Here is a 26,313-nt window from a genome sequence, read left to right as displayed (position 1 = left end):
TTTCTGACGTTTGTTGAATGACCACTGAGGGTACCCACAGTTAGTGAGTGCTCTCCTGATATGTTTTGACTCCTTTTCTCTACCTTCAGTGCTAGTTGGTATTAGTTTAGCCCTATGCTGGAGGGTTCTGATAACTCCTAGTTTATGTTGTAAAGGGTGGTTAGAGTCAAAAAGTAAGTATTGGTCAGTGTGCGTAGCCTTCCTAAAGACTTCTGTTTTTAGTGCTCTGTCCTCTTTTATAATTACTTTACAATCCAAGAAGGCTAGTTGGTTCTCTTGAATGTCCTCACGAGTAAATTTAATGTTGAAGTCTACAGAGTTGAGATGATCTGTGAAGGATTGAATTTCTTGTTTCTTAATTATGACAAAAGTATCGTCCACATATCTAAACCAGTGTCTAGGTTTTGTCCCTGGGAAGGATGTGAGGGCCTGTTTCTCCATCTCTTCCATGTAAAGATTAGCCACTATGGGTGAAACTGGTGAGCCCATAGCACAACCATGGATTTGTTTATAAAATTTTTCCCGAAATTGAAAATACGTAGTATGAAGGCAGATTTCTAATAATTGGCAGATGTGATCCGGTTTCAGTTTGGTTCTTTCATGCAGAGAAACATCCGCCAGCAGCCTCGTCCTCACCACTGAGACTGCTGCTGGGGTTGGGACAGATGTAAAGAGAGAAGTCACATCGTATGATGCCAAAGTTTCCTCAGGTTCCAATATGAGGTCTTTGATCCTCTCTACAAACCCTGTGGTGTTCTCTACGTGGTATTCTGTGTTACCAACCAACGGAGCTAAAATAGTTTTTAAATATTTGGCTACATTGTATGTAGAGGAGTCAATGCTACAAACAATGGGTCGGAGGGGGAACCCTTCTTTATGTATTCTTCTTCTTTATGTATTTTTGGCTTATAAAACTTATAAAACTTATAAAACAACAAAATCCTTCATTAAACCGGTCTGGTGGTGTGAGGTTCAATTTGGATCGTTCATACAATAGCCTGCTCAGGCAAAACAGGTTAGGCAACTTTCGCAATGCTGATGAGGGTCGTTATGCTGATGAGGTGATACCGGGGGGAGTGGGTGTAATAGGCCAATCGTTAGTCAGGAATGTAGGAACAATCAGTGGGGCCACAGGGGGGGGGCCCGCGCCTCCCCCAACCTGAGAGTAGGGACCTATCATAGCTGTGTCCGGCGCCACCAGGTCTGGACATTAGGGATATATAAATGGGGCCGATACGACCAGTCAGACTTTAGTTCGCTGACGAAGCCTCTTGGATAGGAGGCGAAACGTCCGAAACCTTCACTTTTGTACAGATGACGGCTGAAGAAACCTTCTCATCGATGGACCACTCCTGTACGACTGAGAGCTTACACAGACGTATTTCACTAAATCGAAATTCACACAAAAAAGGAGAGAAGACAGCGCTCTCATCTATTCTAATTAATCCTCTTACCCCCCTTTCTTTTTAACATCAGTGATTGGCCTTGGGAGATAATTTCCCACGCTATGTCCTTTCTATATCAGAATCAGAATCATCTTTATTGCCAAGTATGTAGAACACACAAGGAATTTGTTTCCGTGAGAACACGCTGCACTCGTATCATCATCATCATCATCATCATCATATACAGTGATACCTTGGGTTCCGAACTTAATTGGTTCCCAGAAAGTGTGTAAGGCAAAAAGTATATATTCCAAACATTAATTTCCCATAGAAAATCATTAAAATGAGAGTAATCCGTTCCCAGGTCCCCATAAAACTTAACTTTCAACCAAATAAGCCTTAAAACTACACACAATATACCTTATTTTATGTACAATAAATGTGCTATGGTATTGTAACTAAAGAAATAAACTATACTTTATAATAACGTCATTTTATTTACCCTTGTGATGGTCGTTGATGGATTGATGGAATAGATAGCTTTTTGCATAAAGTTTCTCAAGGAGCTCTGGGTTGTACATCTTCGAAGTTGTGAGATTGTAACAGCAACAGATGCAGGCAGAAACACTAGAAACTTCATTCATAGCTGGTTCCCTTGATTGTATGTTCTCCTCAAATTGTACAGATGGCGTGTACGGGTTATTTGTGGAGCCTGATTGATGGGATATTTTAGCCTTGCAGTCTAGAATCTGCCTTTGAACTATCAATAAAATTTCACTTTTTTTCTATAAATTTTCTCACCATTTCACTTTTGTTTTTGTTTCAAACTTTGTCGTCTGCCTTTCGTGTGTGTGTGTGTGTGTGTGTGTGTGTGTGTGTGTGTGTGTGTGTGTGTGTGTGTGTGTTTCTGTAACCCATACCCCCGCTCACTGCTGCATGTGCGTGTGTCCTGCTGCCCCCACCCTCCTCTACGATGGATCTTGACCAATCATGTGCAGCTTTAACCGAAGACTGGGGGCGGGGAATAGAGGACAAAAACAAGTCGGCTGACATTTCCAGCTTCTTCTTAGGAGCTCTAAGAACCGGCTCGTTCGCAAACGGCACATCACTCATTGTTGCGCTCTGTGTGTTTCCCGAAAACTAGTTTGTATGCCAAGATGTTATACTCACAAATTTAACGTTCGTAAGGCGACCAGTTCGTTAGCTAAATCGTCCGTAAGCCAAGGTATCACTGTAGTAACAACCTCACAGCATCCATGAATCATTTCACACCAACATTGAATGTATAATTAGTTAAATGATTAAATGTGAAAGAAGAAGGTAAAGAAATGTGAATGTGTGATTATATGTATGATTACATGTGATAGAGTGTTTTAAACCGAACAACATGTATGAGCATTTTAAGAGTATAAACATGAACATTTCTTCATTAACAGCATTGTATTATTATAAAACACATAACCGTTCTTCATTGCGAGCATTATCAATTTCTAATTGCGGGCATAAGGGTTTTCATTGCAATTTATCATTCATAATAAGCAAATGTGTGATAACTTAAAACAATAAACCAAACAGTACAGTTTAACTGTTAAACAATCAGGGTAACAAATGTAGGTTTAGTGTCTGAATTTGCACCACCTGTATTTTGGAATCAATTTACCTGTTGAAATATAAAGTATGCCCACTGTTGGGTTTACTTTCAAAGCAATTAAGGTCGTGATACGTTGTTTTCGCTTCGACTGACACTTTACGACATCCATCCATCCATTTTCCGTACCGCTTATTCCTCATTAGGGTCGCGGGGGGTGCCGGAGCCTATCTCAGCTGTCTTCGGGCAAGAGGTGGGGGACACTCTGAATTGGGGGAGAACATGTAAACTCCACATTGGGAGGCCGGACCGGGACGCGAACCGGTGACCTCTGCACCGTGAAGCCGTTGTGCTAACCACTGAACTACAGGGCCGCCCCACTTTATGAAATATTTAATAATAATAATAATAATGATGATAATAATAATAATAATAATAATAATAAAATTATTTGAAGCGCCTTTCAAAGGACACTTTACAGTCACAGACAAACATAGATACAATAATAAATAAAATACAATTCTAAATAGAATACAATCAATAAAATACAATTGTAAATAGAAACAAGAGATACACAGAAAATGCCATTTTAAATAGGTGGCTTTTAAAAATGGGATTTACACTTCCGGGTTGAGTGAACGCTGGTTCGTGTGGCTGCTGCTGCTCACCCGCAGGAAAAATATCCGGTCCTTGAGAGTTTTGAAAGGCGCTTGTAAATGAAATGTATTATTATTATTATTATTATTATTATTATTTTGACGTGGAAGAAAAATAAAATCATTATTTAAGCCATCTTAAGTTTTCTTAATTCTTCTGTTTTGAAACCACAACAACGATTTGCCCAAATTCGACGTTCAAATTCGACAACTCCTGATCCCTTAAAGTTTTGATAACTTACATCGTTAAATATCTAAGGGACATTAGTAAATGTGAAATAATGTTTTCGTGTTCCAGTGGGTCAAATAACAACAACGAGAGGTGTGCGACGTTTACCTGCCGAGTGGTCCCTTCGCTCGCGCCTGATTTCAGCGCTGATGTCGTAAAATCGCAACGTCTCGGGCAGTGTCGAAGAAATAACGACTTTTCCCGACTTGTTGTCATCTTTCCAAGGCCGCGTAAGTTGTTCGTTTTTGCGTTCAGTGTCCGTTTCTTTTTCTTTGTCGTCTGACAGCTCGGTCCCAGACGCGTCGGCCATCTTGACTGTGGCACCAGACTTTTCTGTGTCGCGCCGTTATGACGTTGTAAAACAATGTAATCCTATCAGGACATGACTTATTCTTCGTTGATTATTTGTTTTGTTCTTTAGTTGGTATTATGTTTTTTACTAACTGTTAGTCAAACATTGTTTGTACAACTGTTTTTAGGAACATAAATATGTCGTTTAAATATGTTTTAACCTGTTACCATTTTACGAGGATGTCTTGAGTTATATTTATTCTTGGCATATAAACATTAAACGTGATATGTTATTGCTAAATGTATTTTTTAATCTTTCTTTTCTTAAACATGCAGACTTTAATGTCTCATACGTTTCTGGTAACAATGACATTTTGTGAAACAATACGTCAGGACGATGAGAAGGTTATCTTCAGCCGTCATCTGTACAAAAGTGAAGGTTTCGGACGTTTCGCCTCCTATCCAAGAGGCTTTGTCAGCGAACTAAAGTCTGACTGGTCGTATTGGCCCCATTTATATATCCCTAATGTCCAGACATGGTGGCTATGATAGGTCCCTACTCTCAGGTTGGGGGGGGCATCTTCTCATCGATGGACCACTCCTGTACGACTGAGAGCTTACACAGACGAAATACGTCAGGACGACTTTATGCGACATGTCATTTTATATTGTATATTTTTAGACAATAAATATATATAAATTATTCCATAAATATGGTGTTATATTATACAGTTTTTTTGTTTTTAGATTGATATTAATATTTTAATCTATTGTCCTTGGGATGTGACAAACGATTAGACTTCATTAGACAAGAGTTTTTTATTCTTTTGACTTCAAGATGGCACCGCGAGAGTAGCTGCCTTTCCAGCAGCTCCTGTATTTTGTTTTTCTACTTCTTTCTTTCCATTCCTCTTCTTTTCATCACTTTGCTGCTGTGAAATGTCAATTTCTCCACTGTGAGACGAATAAAGGGACGTACATCCAATCCAATTCACTCTCTGTTAGGGTAATTCGCCATACAAATATCTCTAAACATCGCTCTGTAGTCTTTGTTTACATTTTGAATTTCCTCATACGTCATATCTTGCCTACCTTTACACGATGTCGCATTTTCATTACGTCACATCCTGTCGCGTCATTACTATGCGCTGCATAAATACTCCTGCAGCCCGTTCGTCTCTCTCTCTCTCTCCATGCTCGCTCCACCATCCACGACGCGATGCCCGCGCTCTCCCAATTAAATCAACTTTCTGTTCAAGACCTGGCTCCCTGATGATTTAACCATCGATCTCCATCTACACCCGTCGAAGCAATGAACCAAGGGCGAACGATAAAAAAATAACCCAACACTCTCTTTCTTGTTCTCTCTCTCGATTCAAATGTGTGCGTTTTCAGAACATTAAAAAAGTAAGAGGTCCATGTTAAACGCTTTGGTCCAGCTTCAGTTGTTGTTAAAGCGCTATACAGTATAATCAATGTTTTATTATTGTTGTACAGTAATGTGAGAATAGTTTTGCAGTACCATGCGTGCACCGCTTGGTGTTGCTCAAGATCCAGCAAGTCATCAAGTCAATTCCAGAAGTCAACGTGTTGTGGTTTAGGTTAACCATTTAAATAAGAAAATACCCCCCAATGAAGCCAATGACAGCAATCTTAAAATCACTCTCATATTTGTTTCCCGTTCAGGCATTTACCCCAATTAACACTTTTAAAAGAAAGAAAATAATAATAATAATTTCATTTATAAGCGCCTTTCAAAACTCTCAAGGTCACTTTACAGCCGTGGTGTCCAAACTACGGCCCGCGGGCCAACTGCGGCCCGCAGTCCATTTTTAATTGGCCCGCAATAAATTTTATAAACAGAATGGAATATGACCCGCACTTCAAATTTTGCCCACACTTCAAAGTTTTAACACCAGGGGGAGCTACTGTTGATCAAGGCAACTTTTACCCGTTACTAAACATGGCAGAACCAAAGAAGCGAAAGGTAGAAAGTGAGTGCAGAAATTTCAGACACGGTGGGAAAGTGAATATTTCAAGGGAAAGTTTGTCTGTTTGATCTGCACTAAAACTGTGGCCGTTATGAAAGAGTATAATGTAAGACAACTCTACAGTGTAGATTTTGCTGCAGTAGTCATTTGTTATCATAGTGCACAATGCAACGGTTGCATTGCTTGCTACAAGAAACTCAGCCCCTTTCATAAGTCTCACGTACACTTTACAGTCACGGTTTAATGTAAATTTACGTTTTGTAGGGTCACATATGTTGTTAGCTTCTTTTGAATCTTTCTTCTGGGCTGAGGTTCTGTGCATCTATTTTGGAAAATGATATGCAAATGCACGACCTTAGAACGCTTGCGAAAGTCCGGAAGAAAGAATCAGGCTTCTGATTGGCTGCCGTGCCGAGTATGCAAATTTCAACTGCAGGTAGCCTATGTCTGTGTGCTCGGCGACGGTACACGTGTATTGTTTGCGCGTGAAGGCGAGGGCGTCAGTGGAGAGTTTGTAGAGCGCGGTCAGGACAAACCATCCATGATTTTGCGGAATTTAACAAAAGTAGGTATTATTGAGCTTGAATATTTCGTTGTGTAATAATATGTTTTGAATGTTAAAAGTGATTCCATTTTTCAATAAATGTTGATTTCTTTAACTTTGCCCCTTCGATGGAAACTTATTAAAAACAGACGACAGCTTGATAAATCACAGTGCATAAGTTATTTTAATCTATTTACTCCGAAATAGTATGTAAACGCCATATCTTGCACATTCCTTGAGTCAAATTTATTAACTGATCAGGGATATTTTTCACATTTGAAAGACAGTTAATAAATTGGGTTGTAGTGTACTTACTGTACTATGAGGTTTGTACACACTACATTTAAAGGACAACCGGCACCATTTTTTTTTTGTTTCCCACTGACAGCAGAAAAACGTTTTATAGCATCTAAAATACCCAAAACAGGCAGGCTGATATTTTTAGTTAAATGAAAAACACCAATACAAATGACTTCAAAATGAATCTGGAAATGGCCAATCTCAGAAGGTCCCACCCCCTTGTTCGTGACGTCACGCCAAGACGTCTTGTCTTGCTCGAGAATCAAAACAATAGCTTCAGATTCGGAGAATGTGCTTTCTTTTACTCATCCAGTTATGAATATGATTCACATAGTTCTGAAGACGAAAGCATAAATGTTTGCAATTGATTAAAGGAGTCCTCCCATATCAATTCGAGCCGTCAATGACAGCAATGTAGCACCCAGAAAATGCAGAAGATGGCGCCCAAGTGTCATGATCTGGTTGGCGACCAACGGGGGGCGCTGTCGGCCCTGCCTGCAGCCTCGCAGGTGCTGGTCGTTTTAATCACTGACACTTAAACGGACACCCGGCACGACCATCCGGTGTCGGTTCATTGTTTGCTGCTTGTTTGCTGCATGTATTGTGTATGTGTTTGTTTAACCTTGGCGGACTTTTACTTTTGGTCTTCTTTTGATACTTTGTATTTTTTCTGTTCAGATGATTTTGATGTTTTACATTTTGTTCCGGCTGACCTTTATTTTAATACAATTTGTCAAACAACCTCCTGCTCCCTCCTGCCTGCTTTTTGGGATCCGCACCCGCCATCACCACCTCGCAAACCGTGAGACCAAGCTCCATTGGAAATGGGCTGATTTGTCAGCTGGGAATTTGTGTCAGCGAATATCAAATAGTTGTCTTGGTGCAACACACAACGATTCACCATCGCGTTATTTATGTGTTTTTCTTCTAATTTGGCCATCAACACGGATCAACACGAAGTTTTCAGACTAAACAAAGTACCGCAAAATGCATTGTGTGTTGCTTTCTCGGTCAGGGGCGGTCCAAACGTGACGTCACATGGGGATCATCATCAACTCGAAAATAAGACTTCATGAATATTCAGCGCAATTCTTAAAGCGTAAACTATAGCTATATGCTGTGGAAGCTCAGTCGAAGTCATTTGAAGTGATTTTACAAATTATGGACATAACTTGTCCGGGGGCGTCGGTTGTCCTTTAATGCTTTAGGTTTAGTATTTCCGGCCCAAACACTACCTCTGAATGCTCCTGGCCCGGCCCCTCTGTCAATTTTTAGAACACAATGCGGCCCGCGAGTCCAAAAGTTTGCCCAACCCTGCTTTAGAGTCACAGGATAAGTTTTTTCTGTGGGTGAGCAGCAGCAGCTACACGCGCCAGCCGGAATCCGGAAGTAACTCAAATAGATAGCAAGCTAGCTAGCGAATAGATAGCTCATATCTAGCGAATAGATACCTAGTAGCTAGTGAATAGATAGCTAATAGCCAGCAAATACAGTGGGACCTCAACTTACGAACACCTTATCTTACGAACTTTTCGTGTTACGAACGTCAAATTTATGAAAATTAAACCTTAAAATACACACTATTTTCATGATACAGACCCACTATGGCTGGTGGAATAATCTTCGGCGGAAGAACACCAAGGCACACGACCTTCGGATCTGGCAGAGTGATCTTCGGCGAAAGCACACGACCGAACAGCTCTCCAGCCGGCGCTACTTTCCACGCCCCCTCTCATTGAATGCACACGTCGATCGCTTCCTTGGAGCTTTTTGCTGATAATTTTACTATGATGGGACCGAAAAAACCCACCACAGGCTCGCATTCAGCCCAAGAAGACACAAAATAAAATCACCGTCGCTGAGAAGAAGGAGATAATTGAAAAACACGAACGAGGTGTGCGTGTGTGTGATTTAGTGGCCGAGCACAGCTATGCTAAGTCAACCATTGCTGCCATTCTCCGGAACAGAGAAGCCATCAAAGGTGCGTCTGTTGCAAAAGGTGTTTCCGTGCTCTCAAAGCAACGGTCTCGGGCAATCGAAGAAGTTGAAAAACTTCTGTTAATTTGGATTAACGAAAAGCAGCTATCCGGCGACAGTGTGAATAAAGCTATTTTTTACACCGATCGCCATGCGCCAACCTGCAAGTTCAGCGCTTATTGAGGATTTTAAAGCCAGCAACGGATCGTTCGAGAACATCTGAGGCCGAGGAGGAGATGGCTGCAGCATCAAGTGAGCTTATCAAGGCAACGTTGGCATTGTGGAATGATGTGCAGGCTTTTACCGAACAGTTCCATCCAGAAAAGACTGTGGCTATGACAATCATCAACATGATGAACAATAATGTGATGCCTCAGCTTTGTAAGACGTCAGAAAGCAACAGGTGTCAATTAAGAGGTTTTTAATCAGCAAAAATGATGAGTAGTCTCCAAAGAAAAAAGAAGAGAAGCCACACCAGAGGTTAAGTTACCAACAGTCCTTATGGAAGGTGACTCTCCTTCCATAAGCCATCAACGACCATCCAAAAGGTAAATAAAACGTTATTTTACAGCAGTTTATTTCTTTAATTACAGTCCTCAGGCAATGTGCCTCTCTTTCCAAACAGCAATTCCCTTTGACCTTCGACCTCCAACGCCATTCCATCAAGCCATCAATGACCATCAGAAATGTAAATAAAGCAATTTTATGATACAATGGAGTGTATTTCTTTCATTACAATACAATAGCACATTTATTATACATAGAATAATGTATGTTGTGTGCAGTTTTAAGGCTTATTTAGTTGAAAAGTATATTTTATGGAAACCCGGGAACAGATTATTCCCATTTTAATGGTTTCCTATGGGAAAACATGTTTTGAGATACACACTTTTCGCCTTACACACTCTGTCTGGGCACCAATTAAGTTCGTAAGTTGAGATCTCACTGTAGCTAAAAGCTTTCGAATATGAATAGATAGCTAATAGCCAGCGAATAGATAGCTAAAAGCTCGCGGATAGATGACTAACACCTAGCGAATAGATAGCTAATAGCTAAAAACATAGAATGCCAAACGTGTCATTAATATCTAAAGTCTTTTTCAGCTTTTTAATGTCACTTTCCTGCATCTTTTCCAACCAGAATGACTCACAAAATCCCCTTGACTATAAATTTGGGGTAGTTGGACCTTAGCCTAATATCACATCCTAATAACATAAAAATATCAACATATATTACTGTGAACCTATGCCAAAAAGTGGTAAATAACATTTAGCAACCCCCCATTCTTTTCTCCTCATTTTTTAATACTGTAAAAAAAATCAACAATAACATAAAAGCCATGCTAAAGAGATGCTGCTAATCAATCTGCACGAGAATCGTTTCCAATTTAATTGCAAGTTTATATTCCACCTTATTAAGCATCTTTATTGGCTAAAGATGGAGGACATTGATTTGCTGCGGCGACCCGTCAAGGGAAAAGCCGAAAGGAAAAGAAGAAGATTGGCTTAGAAGAAATAACCTGCTTATTATTTGTAAGCACAGTTTTATTGGCACAAGTTAATGGTAAAGCATACATACCAGACATCAGATATGACACGGAACACCTCTGCTATATATCGTACAAACGATGTCTAATAATACTAGCCTCAAACATATTCAGAAAGGGGTGTTTTGCTTCTTTACAAAAAGATTGCACAAATAAATAAGCAGTCGTGTGAAGACATGTCTTTTGTCTTCTTGGGAAAGGTTCAACCGAGAAGCCCATTCTCACACATAGAGCCTACACAAAAAAAAAAAAAAAAAAAATCAAATCTGAGTCGGAACAGCAATGCAATATCTTATTGCAGCTGTTGTCTTCGGTATCCCGCAATCGGTCAAGTACTTGCTTTTATTTGATGTTGAGGGAAAAAATATCAGCTTGTGGCAGTCATTATAAAAAGGGAAACTGGTTCACAAGGTTAGTTTAAGTGCAGCCCCCTTTTTACACAAATATCCTGCAAAATGTCAACATCATTGCCAAAGCACAAGAAAGTAACAGACATTTTTCTGCCTTTGGTTTTCAGTCAGACTGAGCAAAGTTGAGATATTTCTTTGTGTTTCCTGTGTCAGATGACAGACATCATCGGCGTAAAAAAAATCGCCTTTTACATAGTACCCAGCCAAGGTGGCCTATTGTCAGGTCAGTTGTGAATTCCTCAACATGCCGATGTTGTCCCATCTCTGTTATGGTCCTGATTTAAACTCATTCGATGCCATTCACAAATTGATTCGGGAATTAAAATATGACGTCATTACCAATTATTTTTTTTTCAGCTTGGGTGCCGATAAAGCGCTGGCCATTATATATAAAATAAGGTATATTTTGTGTAGTTTTAAGGCTTATTTAGTAGAAAAGTATGTTTTATGGGGATCTGGGAACAGATTATTCTCATTGTAATGGTTTCCTATGGGAAATTAATGTTTGGAAGACACACTTTTCGCCTTACACACACTTTCTGGGAACCAATTAAGTTCGTAAGCCAAGGTATCACTGTATAAATTAATATGTATGCATGTATTTTGCACAACTGCCCCCATTTCAAGCTCAGATAAATCCAGACCCATATAACTTAGGAATTCACTATTTTTTTTATGACAGAAGATGTTCTCAGGTTTCTAATGCTAAATTAAATGTTTATATAGTCCTAAAACTAAATATTCTGTGAGTCCTGGAATTGAAGTGACAATGACAAAAACCCTGGCACTGGAGTGGACAGATTTTTGCACATCATGTGGAAGTGAATGAGTTAATTGCATTGGTGAATAATTATCATTTTATATTGCCAATCTTACATGTTTTTATAAAACAGAGGCATAGAATAAAAGGAGGAAACATTCAGATTTTGACAGGCTGCATGAAATGTGCAGCTTCATCGTAGCTTCTTTCACACAGAGACTTTGCAAAAAAATGTTTTTTTTTTAATGGAAACTAGCAAAGTCGGGAAGATAATACTAATACTAATACTAATACTAATACTAATACTAATACTAATACTAATACTAATACCTCCTAATAATAATCGTACATTTCACTGTAATGCGGAATAAGGGGTACGGGAAATGGATGGATGCTGCTGTGAAATGTAAATTTCTCCACTGTGAGACTAATAAAGGCATATCCAATCCAATCCAATGGATGGATGGATGGATGGATGGATGGATGGACTTATAAGCGCCTTTCAAAACTCTCAAGGTCATTTTCCAGGCCCAGGATACTCTACCAGGAATATCTCAAATAGATAGAAAGGTAGCGAGCTGGCTAATAGATAACTAGTAGCTAGCTATTTATCTAGCTGTCTATCTGGCTATCTAGCTAGCTATCTAGCTGGCTACCAAGCTAGCTAACTATTTGCTATCTATGAGCTATCTCGCTAGCTAGCTATCTAGTTAGCTATCTATCTATTTGCTATCTATTAGCTATCATACTTGCTAGCTATCTATATAGTTAGCTATCTATTAGCTGTCTAGCTAGGTCGCTATCTATCTATCTATCTATCTATCTATCTATCTATCTATCTATCTATCTATCTATCTATCTATCTATCTATTTGCTATCTATTAGCTATCTTGCTACCCAGCTATCTAGCTATCTATTAGCTATCTCTAACTCACTAGCCAGTTATCTAGCTACCTATCTATCTCGCTAGCTATCCATTAGCTCTCTAGCTAGCTCGCTATCTTGCTATCTATCTATCTGCTATCTATTAGCTATCTCACTAGCTAACTAGCTATCTAGTTAGCTATCAATGAGCTGTCTAGGTAGCTCGCTAGGATACTCCACAAATGCTGTGCCCACTTTTAAATTGTTTGTTGTGTTCCAGAGAGTGTATTTCACAACAGTTACAGTCAAACTTGAGTTTTTGACCATAATCCGTTCCAGAAACGTGTCCGAAAACCGATTTGGTTGAAAACTGAAGAGAGAGACATTGCATTTTTTACACCGGTGTAAAATATCGGATGCCTTTCCAACAGCCAACATTGTTTTAAACACACTGTTGTTGGATTTCGTAGCTTCATGGAATCAATCCCCATACGCATTACGCTTTGGTTCTGATTGTAAACTTTACAGAAAATAAGGCAGAAAAATCCCAAATTTTGCAAGTCGAGTCAGTCAAGTCAAGACTCAAATGAAGACGTTTGTGAACATATTTAAAGGGATGGCGCAGCATTTCTAGAAGGTCGCTTCATTTTTGATCTGCACCAAATCGACAAGAAATCGGATTGGATTGGATTTGAAATGGGTTTTATTGTTGCTTTGGTTGTGCACTAGCTAAAAGAGGATAGGGGGCACCATGGGCATTTATTTCCAACCACCCAGGACAAATATAGAACCTCCTGTAGAAAACAAACTGCTTTTTACAATAATAATAATAATAATAATAATAATAATAATACATTTAATTTCTAAGCGACTTTCAAAACACTCAAGGTCACTTTAAAGTCACAGGATAAGTTTTTCTGTGGGTGAGCAGCGGCAGCCACGCGCGCCAGCGTTCAATTAACCCGGAATAACTCAAAAAGATAGAAAGCTAGCTATCTAGCTAACAAATAGCCAATAGATAGCTAATAGCCAGCCAGATAGATCGGCAGCTAGATAATAGATAACAAATAGCCAGCTGGCAAACAGATAGCCAATAGATAACTAATAGCCAGCCAGTTAGATTGCCAGTTAGCTAATAGATAGCGAATAGCCAGCCAGCTAGCTATGTGCTATCTAGCTTTGAGGAACAATAGCTAGCTAATAGAATGCTAGATAGCTACCTAATAGATAGCTAGCTAATTAGATAGCTAATATGTTTCCTGACTCAAATAGCTAGCTATATATATATATATATATATATATATATATATATATATATATATATATATATATATATATATATATATATATATATATATATATATATATATATATATATATATATATATATACTTTTTTCTGTGTAGCTCTCTCCTTTCTATTTTTAATTGTATTCTATTTATTGTATTCTATTTGTGATTGTATTTTATTCATTATAGTACCTATGCTTGTCTGTGACTTTAAAGTGTCATTGAGAGCTTTGAAACACGCTTAAAAGGTAATGGATTATTATTATTATTATTATTATTATTATTATTATTATTATTATTATTATTATTATTATTATTATTATTATTATTATTATTATATTGCTAATAGCTAGCTAGATAGCTAATAGATAGCTTTCTAGCTAGATAGCTAATATGTTTCCTAGTCCGTCCAGTTGCAAATGGCAGAAGAGTTGCTAGCGTGCCCAGATAAAAAAGCTAATGTCCATCAAAAGAGCTGTCTGTTGCTCTGGTAATCACTATATAAATTAACGCAACCACAAAAAGTCCAGAAAACACTTCAAACTGCCAAAGAATTTTAAACTAACAAAGCCCGTTCTGTAGTATTTCGACGTAATGAACTTTCAATTGGGTGAGAAACGGCAAGTTTTTGTGGCTCAGGGACAAAATAGACTTCGATTTACACTTCAAAACCTTCCCAAACTGATAGTGAGAGGACAATCAGATTGTTGTGTGCATGTTTTTTTTTTCATTTTATTATTTTTTTTATAAAGCACATATACGAAATTAACCCAAAAAAAATCAAGAAAATCCTATAAAATCATGCAGTTTGGGAAAATTAAACCAAAATGTCTTTTATTTTCTCTTTTTTTAATTTTTGTTTCATTTTTTTTGGTTAGTTTGTTTTAATAAACACAAGCACAGAGCAGGAGACCGAATCCAATTGCTTTGCATGGAAATAAATGGTGGGAACCAGCATGTGAGGTCATCCCGTAGTTTACTCTGTTGAGCTAACCCTGGCTGCATGGTGGGATATACAGGTAACATCCGACTTACAACCAGCTCAACTTACGACCACCCATACTTACGACCACGACCTCCAGACCCTATTTTTAACATTTTAATTTGACGCCTGGCACTACAACGCGCTACAGGCCGGCAACGCGTACAACCATTTTGGCAAGCCAGCATCTCACTCTCGCACAGCAATCGACCGTGTGATGGCACCAGAGGGGGGAAAATTTGCTAGTCATTTAGCCTCCGAGTCTCTACTCAACATTTTGAATGGATTTCGACTTACGACCAGTTTGACTTAGGACCGTTTGGTCGGAACGGAACATGGTCGTAAGTCGGATGTTACCAGTACTCTGCACTGATTCGTGGCCAATTACAGAGCACAGTTACACAATCATTCACACCGAAAGTCAATTTAACTCATTCAATGCCATTCCCGAATTAATTTATGACATATAAAATATGACGTAGAGCGACATTCCCGAATTTGTTCAGGTTTTGTTTTTTTTCATGCTTGGGTGCTGATAAAGCACTGGCCATGGCCTCTGGCAATGTTTATTGTTTTTCACAAGCATTTCCCTTTTCTCTATGTTAACGCTTTGTTCCAGATTCAGCTGTTGCGCTACATGAACCAATATGTATGTATTGCATTGTATTTTAGACAGCTGCCCTCATTTCAAGCTCATATAAGTCCAGAACCATATCATTTAGGAATTAACTCTTTTTTCAGATAAAAGAAGAGAGTCTAAGGTTTCTTATGCTGCATTGAATGTTTATGTCGTCCTAAAACACAATATTCTGTGGGTCCTGGAATGTGGACACATTTTTTCACATCATCTGGCATTCACATTGACTGATTATCTAGCATTCATAAATTTATTCGGGAATTGAAAATATAATGTAGAACGGCATTCCCGAATTTGTTTGGGTTTTTTTTTTTTCTTGTTTGGGTGCTGAAAAAGCGCTGGCCATGGCCTCTGGCAATGTTTTTTTTCCATTCCACAACGAGGGGGCAGCATTTCCCTTTTTTCCATGTTAGCGCTTCGTGACAGCTTCAGTTGTTGTTAAAGCACTATATCAATCAATATGTATTGTATTTTGGACAGACGCCCTCATTTCAAGCTCATATAACTGCAGATCCATATCATTTAGGAATTAACTATTTTTTTCTGATATAAGAAGAAAGTCTAAGGTTTCTTATTGGGAAATGAATGTCGATGTAGTCCTAAAAGTCAATATTCTGTGGGTCCTGGAATTCGAGCGACAATGACAAAAACGGTCCACTGGAGTGGACACATTTTTTTAACATGTCTGGCAGTGAATGAGTTAATGTTCAATGAAACTGTCATGCAATTTTTGAGATGTGTCCAAGATTCACGATTTGAATCAAAAGCTCAAAAGTGTCCGTATGACCCCATTCAAACACCGCGCTGCCGAAAATCAAAACAAAGTAACTGTCTTTTCTTGATCATTTGGAAACAGACAAAAAAGTCGAGAATAACGACAGTGGCCTCAAAAAATGTAAGCTGGTTCCTTTAAAAACAACAAAACGTCCTCAAGCGCCATTGTGTAATGTCATGTGACTCTTGTCCACCAATCACCAACCAAGCGATAGTCAACCGAAAACTTCTCTTTCCCCCTAAAACAAGTCCACATTTTGTTTTTTTCTTTTGTACATTAACTTGTTCATTTTTCCTAAACCGGTCGCGGTGGCGATGATTGCTGTCATTGTTCAGCAAATTGCTCCTCCTACTGCGACGCCTGCGGCGCCGTATTCTCCGCTTTGCCGTCGGGCCCACCGTTGGGAGCCTTGCTGCTCCACGGTCCGTTGTTGGTCAGCGCCGGCGAACCGCTGAAGTCGTCGTCATCGTCCAGGCCGTTGGTGGCGTCGTACTGCGTGTTCTCCAGGCGGGTGATCAGGCGCTCGTCTTCGTCGCCGAATTCACCGCCCATCAGCGTGGGCTCACCCACCACCATCACGTCCTGGGAATTGCGGAAAAAAAGAGATTGAAGAGAGATTCCATTGTGTTCACGTCCTATTTGCTTCTCTCACACTAATGTTTCCCAACAATTGTGCCAATTATCAGAGATATAATATTTTCTGTGTACATGTTAGAAAAAATTCAACATTTTAACATACAGTGATACCTCGGCTTACGAACGCCTTGGCTAACAAACTTTTCGGGTTACGAACGTTAAATTCACGAGAATTTAATCTTGACATCTGAACTATTTTTTGGGGATACAGATGGAGCACAACAATGAAATAGCAGTGGACTTTTTTGTCCTCTATTCCCCGCCCCCAGTCTTCGTTAAAACCACACATGATTTGTCAAGAACGCAGCAGTGGGGGTGGGGGGTGGGGTTACAGTAACACAGAGCTGCAATTTAAATACATAGGCAGACGACAGAGAGTAAGGAAATGGATAAAAAATACCGTGAAATTTGGACTTGTTTCAACTTTATTGATAGTTCAAAGGCAGAGTGTAGACTGCAAGGTTAAAATATCCCATCAGTCAGGCTCCACAAATAACCCGCACAAGCCGTCTGTACACTCGATGCAAAAAGCTATCAACCCAGCTAAACAGAACACAATTGATGATGAACTAGTTAAAATTATCGTAGAAAAAGCACAGCAACTTCACTCGGATATCGTCAAGAGGCAACCTTAAAGTTTGTCATGCATTGATGATGGTTTGAGAACTTTAAGCGTCGTACAAGGATTCATAGTGTCATTCGTCATGGCAAGGCAGCCAGTTCTGACGATAAAGTTGCCAAAGCTTACAAGGAATCATTGCTCAAGATGGTGAAAGAAGAAGACTACGTTCCTCATGAAGTGTTTAATGCTGATGAAACCGGCCACTCCATTCCATCAGGCCATCAACGACCATCACAAAGTTAAATAAAACGACTTTATTATATAGTACAGTTTATTTCTTTAATTACAGTGCTTATGGAATGTGACTCTATTTCCGAACAGCAATTCCCTCCCTCCGACCTCCTCCCACCCCATTCCATCAAGCCATCAACGACCATCCCAAATGTAACTTGTGACCTTTAGAGTTTTGAAAGGCGCTTAGAAAATAAATGAATTATTATTATTATTATTATTATTATTATTATTATTATTATTATTATTATTATTATTATTATTATTATTATTATCATTATTATTATTATTATTGACGGTCCGCCACTGGTACATATTATGTGGTTTCACAAAATTCACAGTTATAACGACCCTCCATTGGGAAACCGTAATTGCCAAGATGGTTATGTTACACAATATTTGATTGTCATTTCTCAGACATATACACACAAAAAAGTGCAATTGTGTTGGCAGCTCATCCTGTTTTGCATCTACATGAGTGAAGCACAGGAAAACCACAAAGTTGCACAACGACGAACTTGGATCGCAACGCTTAAATTTAGCAGGATGTGAAACAAATGAGCACAGTTGAGTGAACATTTCCACTCCGCAGCGACAGTATGTACACCATAGTACACCACAATATGATTCATATGCACTCTCGTTGCACAACAGACTGTTTGAATGGCAAACAATGGCAAATAGAGTCTGTTGACACAATGTTTCTCACTTGAGCTATCGAGCTGGCTACCTAGCTAGCTATCTATTTGCTATCTATACGCTATCTAACTAGCTAGCTATCTATGAGTTATCTATTAGCGAGCTAATTAACTTTCCATCTATTTGTGTTATTCCAGGTTGAGTGAACACTGGCGTGTATGGCTGCCGCTGCTCACCCGCAGAAAGACTGATCCTGTGACTGTAAAGTTACCTTGAGAGTTTTGAAAGGCTGGCTACCTAGCTAGATAGCTAGGTAGTTGGCTAACTAGCTAGCTATCTGTTCGCTCTCTATTTGCTATCTATTCACTATCTAACTAGCTAGCTGGCTACCTAGCAAGCTATCTTATTGCCATCTATTTGCTATCTAACTAGGTCGCTGGCTACCTAGCTAGCTATCTATTTGCTATCTATTCGCTATCTAACTAGCTAGAGAGCTATCTATTAGATATCTGTTATCTATCTAACTAGCTTTCTATCTATTTGAGTGACTTCCGGGTTTAGTGAACACTGGCGCATGTGGCTGACACTGCTCAACTGCAGAAAAACTGATCCTGTGACTGTAAAATGACCTTGAGAGTATTGAAAGGCTGGCTACCTCGCTACCTAGGTAGTTGGGTACCTAGCTAGTTATCTATTTGCTCTCTATTTGCTTTCTATTCACTATCTAACAACAAGCAACTTTCTCAAGCAATAGAAGAGGTTGAGAATTTTCTGTTGATTTAGATGAACGAAAAGCAGCTAGCAGGGGACAGTGTGAGTGAGGGTAATATCCCCGAGAAAGCACAGCAACTTCATTCGGATTTCGTCAAGAGGCAACTACATCAACGATCATCAGAAAGGTCAATAAAACGGCTTTATTATCCAGTACACTTTATTTCTTTCATTACAATACAATAGCACATTTATTATACATAAAATAAGGTATATTATGTGTCGTTTTAAGGCTTATTTAGTTGACAATTATGTTTTATGGGGACCTGGAAACAGATTATTTTCATTTTTAATAGTTTCCTATGGGAAATTAATGTTTGGAAGACAAACTTTTCGCCTTACACACACTTTTTGGGAACCAATTCATTTCGTAAGCTGAGGTATCACTGTAACTCGTTTTTTTCTGATGAAAGAAGAGAGCCTAAGGTTTCTGACCCTGCATTGAACGTTTATGTAGTCGTAAAACTCAATATCCTGTGGGTCCTGGAATTCAAGCGACAATGACGAAAACCCTGGCACTGGAGTGGATGTTAAACAGGGAAGGACATATCGTCAGATACAATGTATTTGGTAGTTTGATTGGAATTTAGTGGGGGAACAGGTGCCACAAAACCCAAATATTTATATAAGAGCAAATAAAAGGACATTATCTAAAATTCAATTTGAATCAAAAGATTCCCAAAAAACACCAGAAACTACTGCACCCTACGACTGAAACCTGGTTGGAAGCAAGACTACTAAATGGAGCACACGCTTCAGTGGTCATGTGTGTCAACGCTGCCCGGCTCGTTGCACTACAATAACACACGTACACTGGACAAACATGTACACACTACAAGATTTGCTGACTGATGCAATCATATCATAACAGCCCAAAAATGCCGCAAATGCAGATGGACACATACCTTAAAGGACAACTGACACCATTTTTTTGTTTCCTAACTGACATTAGAAAAATGTTTTATAGCATCTAAAATACCCAAAACACGCAGGCTGATATTTTTAGTCAAATGCAAAACACCAATAAAAATGACTCAAAGTGTCCCAAAACTGCCACAAAATGAGCTCGGAACTTGGAAGATTCAGAAAGTCCCGCCCTCTTGTTTGTGACGTCACGCCAGGATACTCCTTCACAAACTGCCTTGCTCCAGAATCAAAACAATGGCTTCAGTGAGTTCATATTCGGAGAAAATGCTTTCTTGTTTCTCATCCAGTTATGAATATGATTCAAATACAGTAAAGTCTCGTTATATCGATATTCAAGGGAGTCCGAAAAAATATCGATACAACCGGGACTATCGATATATCCGACCCTGTTTGTATGTAATTTTCTCCGTGCGTGCATAGAAATAGTATCGATATAACCGGGACTATCGATATATCCGATATCGATATAACGAGACTTTACTGTAGTTCTGAAGAGGAAAGCATACGTGTTTGCAATCGATTAAAGAAGTGCATCCGTATCAATTCGAGCCGTCTGGACTCCAATGTAGCGCCCAGAAAATGCACAAGATGGCGCACACGCTCCATTTGAAATGGGCTGATTTGGCCGCTGGGAATTTGTGTAAACTTACACCTTCTTTATGCATCACACAACGATTCACTATCGCGTTATTTATGGAGTTTAATTCTAATTTCGCGATCACCACGGTGTTTTGAGATGAAAAAAATGACCCAAAATGAATTGTGTGTCGCTTTCTCGGTCAGGGGCGTTCCCTCCGTGACGTCACTTCGGGCATCATCATCAACTCGAAAACAAGACTTCCTGAATATTCAGCGTGAGTCTTAAAACGTAAAATATAGCTATATGCGCTGGAATCTTTGTAAAATGCGCTCAGTAGAAGTCATTTGAAGTGATTTGACAAATTATGGATGGCAACTTGTCCGGAGGTGTCGGTTGTCCTTTGATCAGAAACAGAAATGATCAGAAACCATTTCCAGTTGTGGTTAAGGTGATTAGTGTCATTGGTCAAACTGTCCCACTGGACTTTGGACAATAGGTGAAGTGCGCTCTGGGCTGATCACCAGGGCAGACATTGCTGTTGCTGGGCAGAACATTTCCTCCAGAAAATGTCTTCATCAATTAAATTTCTTATTGTTGGTTACAGAATATTAACTCATTCACTGCCAGCCGATGTGTAAAAATGTGTCCACTCCAGTGCCAGGATTTTTGTCATTTTCACTCAAATTCCAGGACCCACAGAATATTGACTTTTAGGACTACATCAACATACAATGCAGCGTAATAAACCTTAGACTCTCTTCTTTCAGCAGAAAAAGAGAGCTAATTCTAAAGTTATATGGGTCCGGAGTAATATGTGGTGCAAGTGACGACAGCTGTACAAAAGGCAAATGCTGCCCCCTTGTTAAAGAGAAAAAAAAACATTGCCAGAGGTCTGACCAGGGCTTTATCGCCCCCCCCCCCCCCCCCCCCCCCCCCGTCCCCCACCGCAAGATTTTGATGTGTATGGCTGTCCTTGGTCATTAGATAGCCATTAGCTATCTATTAGCGGTCTAGCTGGCTGGCTAGCTATTTAATAGCTATCTATTAGCTGTCTATTAGCGGTCTATTTATTATTATTATTATTATTATTATTATTATTATTATTATTATTATTATTATTATTATTATTATTATTATCGGTAGCCAGCTGCATAAGAGAATTTGTTGTGTTAATTTAATGGCGGTTTTGTCAACCCAAAATGACAAAAGGAGGAGAAGAAATGGATTTGGTGGAAATTTACTGTTCAAGCCATTTTCACGACGGACTTTTCAAAAAAAGGTGCACATCCTTAAGAAAGGTCAGACAGTTATTTCCTGGCTAATGGTTCTCTCTAGTGCACTTGTAGTCAATCACGCCACACTTTTTACAGTCGCAGCTGTGGTTTTATTCAGATATAGTACTACTGAAGGCCTAGCTATGAAATGCACGGCTCGCCACTGATTGAAAGGAAAGTCGGCATCGAATTAATTCAAGGAGTCTGATTCTGGAATGAGGGACAAAGTCGTCGTACTCCAATGAGGACGCGTAAACTCCACACAGGGCAAAAGCCAGAGCTGAGATTCAAACCCAGAACCTTCAAGGACAACCGACGACGTCGGACAAGTTGTGTCCATAATTTGTAAAATCACTTCAAATGACTTCTACTGAGCGTATTTTACAAAGATTCCACCGCATATAGCTATATTTTACATTTTAAGACTCGCGCTGAATATTCAGGTTTTTGAGTTGGTGACAATACATACCGTGACGTCACGGTAGGTATCGTCACTGACTGAGAAAGCGACACGTAATGCATTTTGGGTACTGAAAACTTTGCGTTGATCTGTGTTGATGCCGAAATTAGAAGGAAAACACATAAATAAGGCGATGGTGAATCGTGTGTTGCACCAAGACTACTATTTGATAAAAGACAAATTCCCAGCAGACAAATCAGCCCATTTCCAAATGCGCCTGAGCGCCATCTTGTGCATTTTCTCAGACGCTACATTGGAGTCCTGGCGCCTCGAATTGATACGGAATTACTTCTTTAATCGATTGCAAACGTTTATGCTTTCCTCTCCAGAACTATTTGAATCATATTCAGAACTGGATGAGTAACAAGAAAGCATCTTCTCCGAATCTGAAGCCATTTTTTTGATTCTCGAGCAAGGCAAGACGTCTTGGTGTGACGTCATGAACAAGGGGGCGGGACCTTCTGAAACTCGCCATCTCGAGGTCATTTTGAAGTAGTTTTGGCACACTTTAAGTCATTTTTATTGGTGTTTTTAATTTTACTAAAAATATCAGCCTGCCTGTTTTGGGTAATTTAGATGCTACAAAACGTTTTTCTGATGTCAGTTAGGAAACAAAAAAAATGGTGTCGGTTGTCCTTTAAGACCTTGGGGCCAAAGTGCTAATCACATGCCCAGTGTGTTTCTCACTTGATTTATCAAAGTCACCCAAAATAAAAATTAAACATCCAAACAAGCCTTTTTCCACCCATCTATGCCTTAATCGGGCTAATTAATTTAGGTGCGCTTTTAAACTAAATGACAATATCCACTCTGATTTATCCATTTGCATAGCTAATGAAGTCATTAGCTCAAAAAAAATGTGCTGATTGCCAACAAGCTTCCCCTGTTTGCCATCTGTTCCCATGAGGAGCCCCGTCAACCTTCCTCTGGAACCCCCCCAACGCGGCCGCAGACTGCCAAAAACACCTCTAATGACAACAGCTGGTGGCGAGTGCGGGACTTGGCGGCGTGTTAATTGCTGGCTAATTAGCGCTGCCTACTTGACTACTCATCTCGTTACGAGTTAGCCTCGGTGCTAGTTGAATCAGTCAGAACGAGACTTTGGATGCACCCATGGCATTCGTAATGACTGTTTCAATAGCCATTTTTATACTGATACCTTGGCTTATGAACTTAATTGGTTCTCAGACAGAGGGTGTAAGGCGAAAAGTGTATATCCCAAACATTATTTTCCCATAGGAAACCATTAAAATGAGAATAATCTGTTACCAGGTCCTGATAAAACATAATTTTCTCCTTTTAATTTTATAAGCCTTAAAACTACACAAAATATACCTTGTTTTATGTATAATAAATGTGCTATGTTATTGTAATTAAAGAAATTGTAATTAAAGAAAAACTGTACTGTATAATAAAGTCTTTTTATTTACCTTTGTGATGGTCGTTGATGGCCTGATGGAACGGAGTGGCCGGTTTCATCAGCATTAAACACTTGATGAGGAACGTAGTCTTCTTCCACCATCTTGAATGATTCCTTGTAAGCTTTGGCAGCTTTATCGTCAGAACTGGCTGCCTCACCATGACGAATGATAATATGAATCCCTGTATGACGCTTAAAGTTTTGACTTCAAGACGGCGCCGCGAGAGTAGCTGCCTTTCCAGCAGCTCATGTATTTTGTTTTTCTACTTTCATTCCTTTCATCACTTTGCTGCTGTGAAATGTAAATTTCTCCACTGTGAGACTAATAAAGGCATATCCAATCCAATCCTATCCAAAGTTCTCGAACCACCTGTGGCTAGCCTTGAAATCATCAATGGATGATGAACTTCCAGGTTGCCTCTTGACGATATCCAAGTGAAGTTGCCATGCTTTCTCTGCGATAATTTTACCTAGTTCCTCATTAATTGTGTTCTGTTTAGCTGGGTTTATAGCTTTTTCCATCAAGTGTCTCAAGGAGCTCTGGGTTGTACATTTTGGAAGTTGTGATATTGAAACAGCAACAGATGCAGGCAGGCACACTAGAAACTTCATTAATAGCTGATTCCCTTGCTTGTCCTTTCTCTTCAAATTGTACTGATGGGTTGTGCTGGTTATTTGTGGAGCCTGGTTGATGGGATGTTTTAACCTTGCAGTCTACACCCTGCCTTTGAACTATCAATAATGTTGAAATGAAACATCACTGTGTTTTCTATCAATTTTCTCACTCTCTCTCTGTTAATCATTAGGGATATATAAATAGGGCCGACACGACCAGTCAGACTTTAGTTCGTTGACGAAGCCTCTTGGATAGGAGGCGAAACGTCCGAAACCTTCAAATTTCTACAGATGACGGCTGAAGAAACCTTCTCATCGATGGACCACTCCTGTACGACTGAGAGCTTGCACAGACGTCTCTCTCTGTTGTTTGCCTATCTATTTTTATTTGCAGCTCTGTGTTTCTGTAACCCCCCCCCCTCACTGCTGCATTCTTGACCAATCACATGCGCCTTTAACCGAAGACTGGGGGCGGGGAATAGAGGACAAAAAAAATCGGCAGCCATTTCCTTGTTAGGAGAACGGGCTCGTTCGCGAATGACACATCACTCATTGTGGCTCCGTGTGTATCCCGAAAAATAGTTTGTATGCCAAGATTAAATTCTTGTGAGTTTAACGTTCGTAAACCGAAAAGTTCATTAGCCAAGGCGTTCGTAAACCGTGGTATCACTGTATTTACCTTTAATTCTGGAAATCCACAAAAAATACCTGAACATCATTTCAAACTGAACTTATAGCATTACACTACATACAGTATATACATCTACAGCTAACAGAACACACCCTCGGTTGCAGTGTCAACCATTTCCGAAATTGATATATCAACACAAATGAAAGAGCACCACATTGACAAATTGTTAACAATATTCACAGGCACATATTCTTTATCATCTGCAAAGAACCCCTAACATTGATGCGGCATAGTGAGGATCACAGACTGTCGTTACATCCATATGACTGTATTATACATTCCCGGTTGACATATACAAAACAATACATAGTGATGTATATGTCACTTTAACAACAGCTGAAAATGGAACAAAGCGCTGGCAAAGGTGTCAAATTTTGAAAGCCGCTTATGAAATGTATTATTATTATTATTATTATTATTATTATTATTATTACACTTGTAGCTATGGTTTTGTCTCGGGGTCGTTGAGTTTGGGGAATGTTTAATCCTCGCCACATATTATATAAAAAGAAACATTGTGAGTGGCTAAATGGTAGCATAGCAACATCTATCTTTCTGATGCTATTTTGTGTTTTCATAGTCGTCTAATTTTTGCCAACTTGCCCTGCCTAGAAAGTGGGGTTACTACAAAACTCTCAATTACTCGCTGATCTCATCAGTACGGCACTAGTTAATTGTTCGGAACTATTTTTGCGATGACCATTTTATATTTGAGTTAGTAGTGTAGATTTCTGGGTTGAGTGAACGCTGGCGCGTATGGCTGCCGCTGCTCACCCACAGAAAAAAAAAGTTCTTATCTTGTGCCTGTTAAGTGCCCTTGAGAGTTTTGAAAGGTGCTTATAAATACAATGTATTATTATATAGAGCGCTCAACAAATTAATGAATAACTAGTTTTCAACTTTGATGTAAAATAAATAAATAAATAACTAAATACTTTCGCAGATTTGAGATTTTAACATCATTGTCGTCAATGAAACAATGAAAGCTTTTTTGTGTTTTATTAACTTCTAATTGACACTTATGTAACGCTCACATTATTTTAACACGCACCACAAAGTCGCGAGTGCGAAAATCTCCCGCTTTATGAATTCTGAAACTGAACATGGATGTATTCCTTATTTTCCTTATGCCCCAAATGGCCACTAGAGATCACTGTTGCACCCTGTAGGCACCCTTTCGCAAACAAGCAAACGCGTGAGCGCGCTGGCACACGCTCACACAG

The 26,313-nt window shown here is 39.4% G+C and overlaps 1 protein-coding gene across 4 annotated transcripts in view; it reads right to left on the bottom strand.

Moving 5' to 3' along the window:
• Nucleotides 1–14,637: 14,637 nt before the first annotated feature.
• ldb2a (LIM domain binding 2a) overlaps nt 14,638–26,313 on the bottom strand; it is a 121,148-nt gene continuing 109,472 nt past the window's right edge. For all 4 annotated transcript variants that reach the window (XM_088991033.1, XM_088991032.1, XM_088991030.1 and 1 more), the window contains exon 9: nt 14,638–16,806. In XM_088991033.1, the coding sequence (XP_088847159.1) occupies nt 16,573–16,806 (234 nt within the window). In that variant the 3' untranslated portion in view covers nt 14,638–16,572. The remainder of the gene's footprint in view (nt 16,807–26,313) is intronic.

This window comes from Hippocampus bargibanti, linkage group LG02, assembly GCF_051943395.1.
Source record: "Hippocampus bargibanti isolate YZ-2025 linkage group LG02, ASM5194339v1, whole genome shotgun sequence".
Taxonomy (NCBI): domain Eukaryota; kingdom Metazoa; phylum Chordata; class Actinopteri; order Syngnathiformes; family Syngnathidae; genus Hippocampus; species Hippocampus bargibanti.
This window is presented reverse-complemented; position numbering and strand designations above follow the sequence as displayed.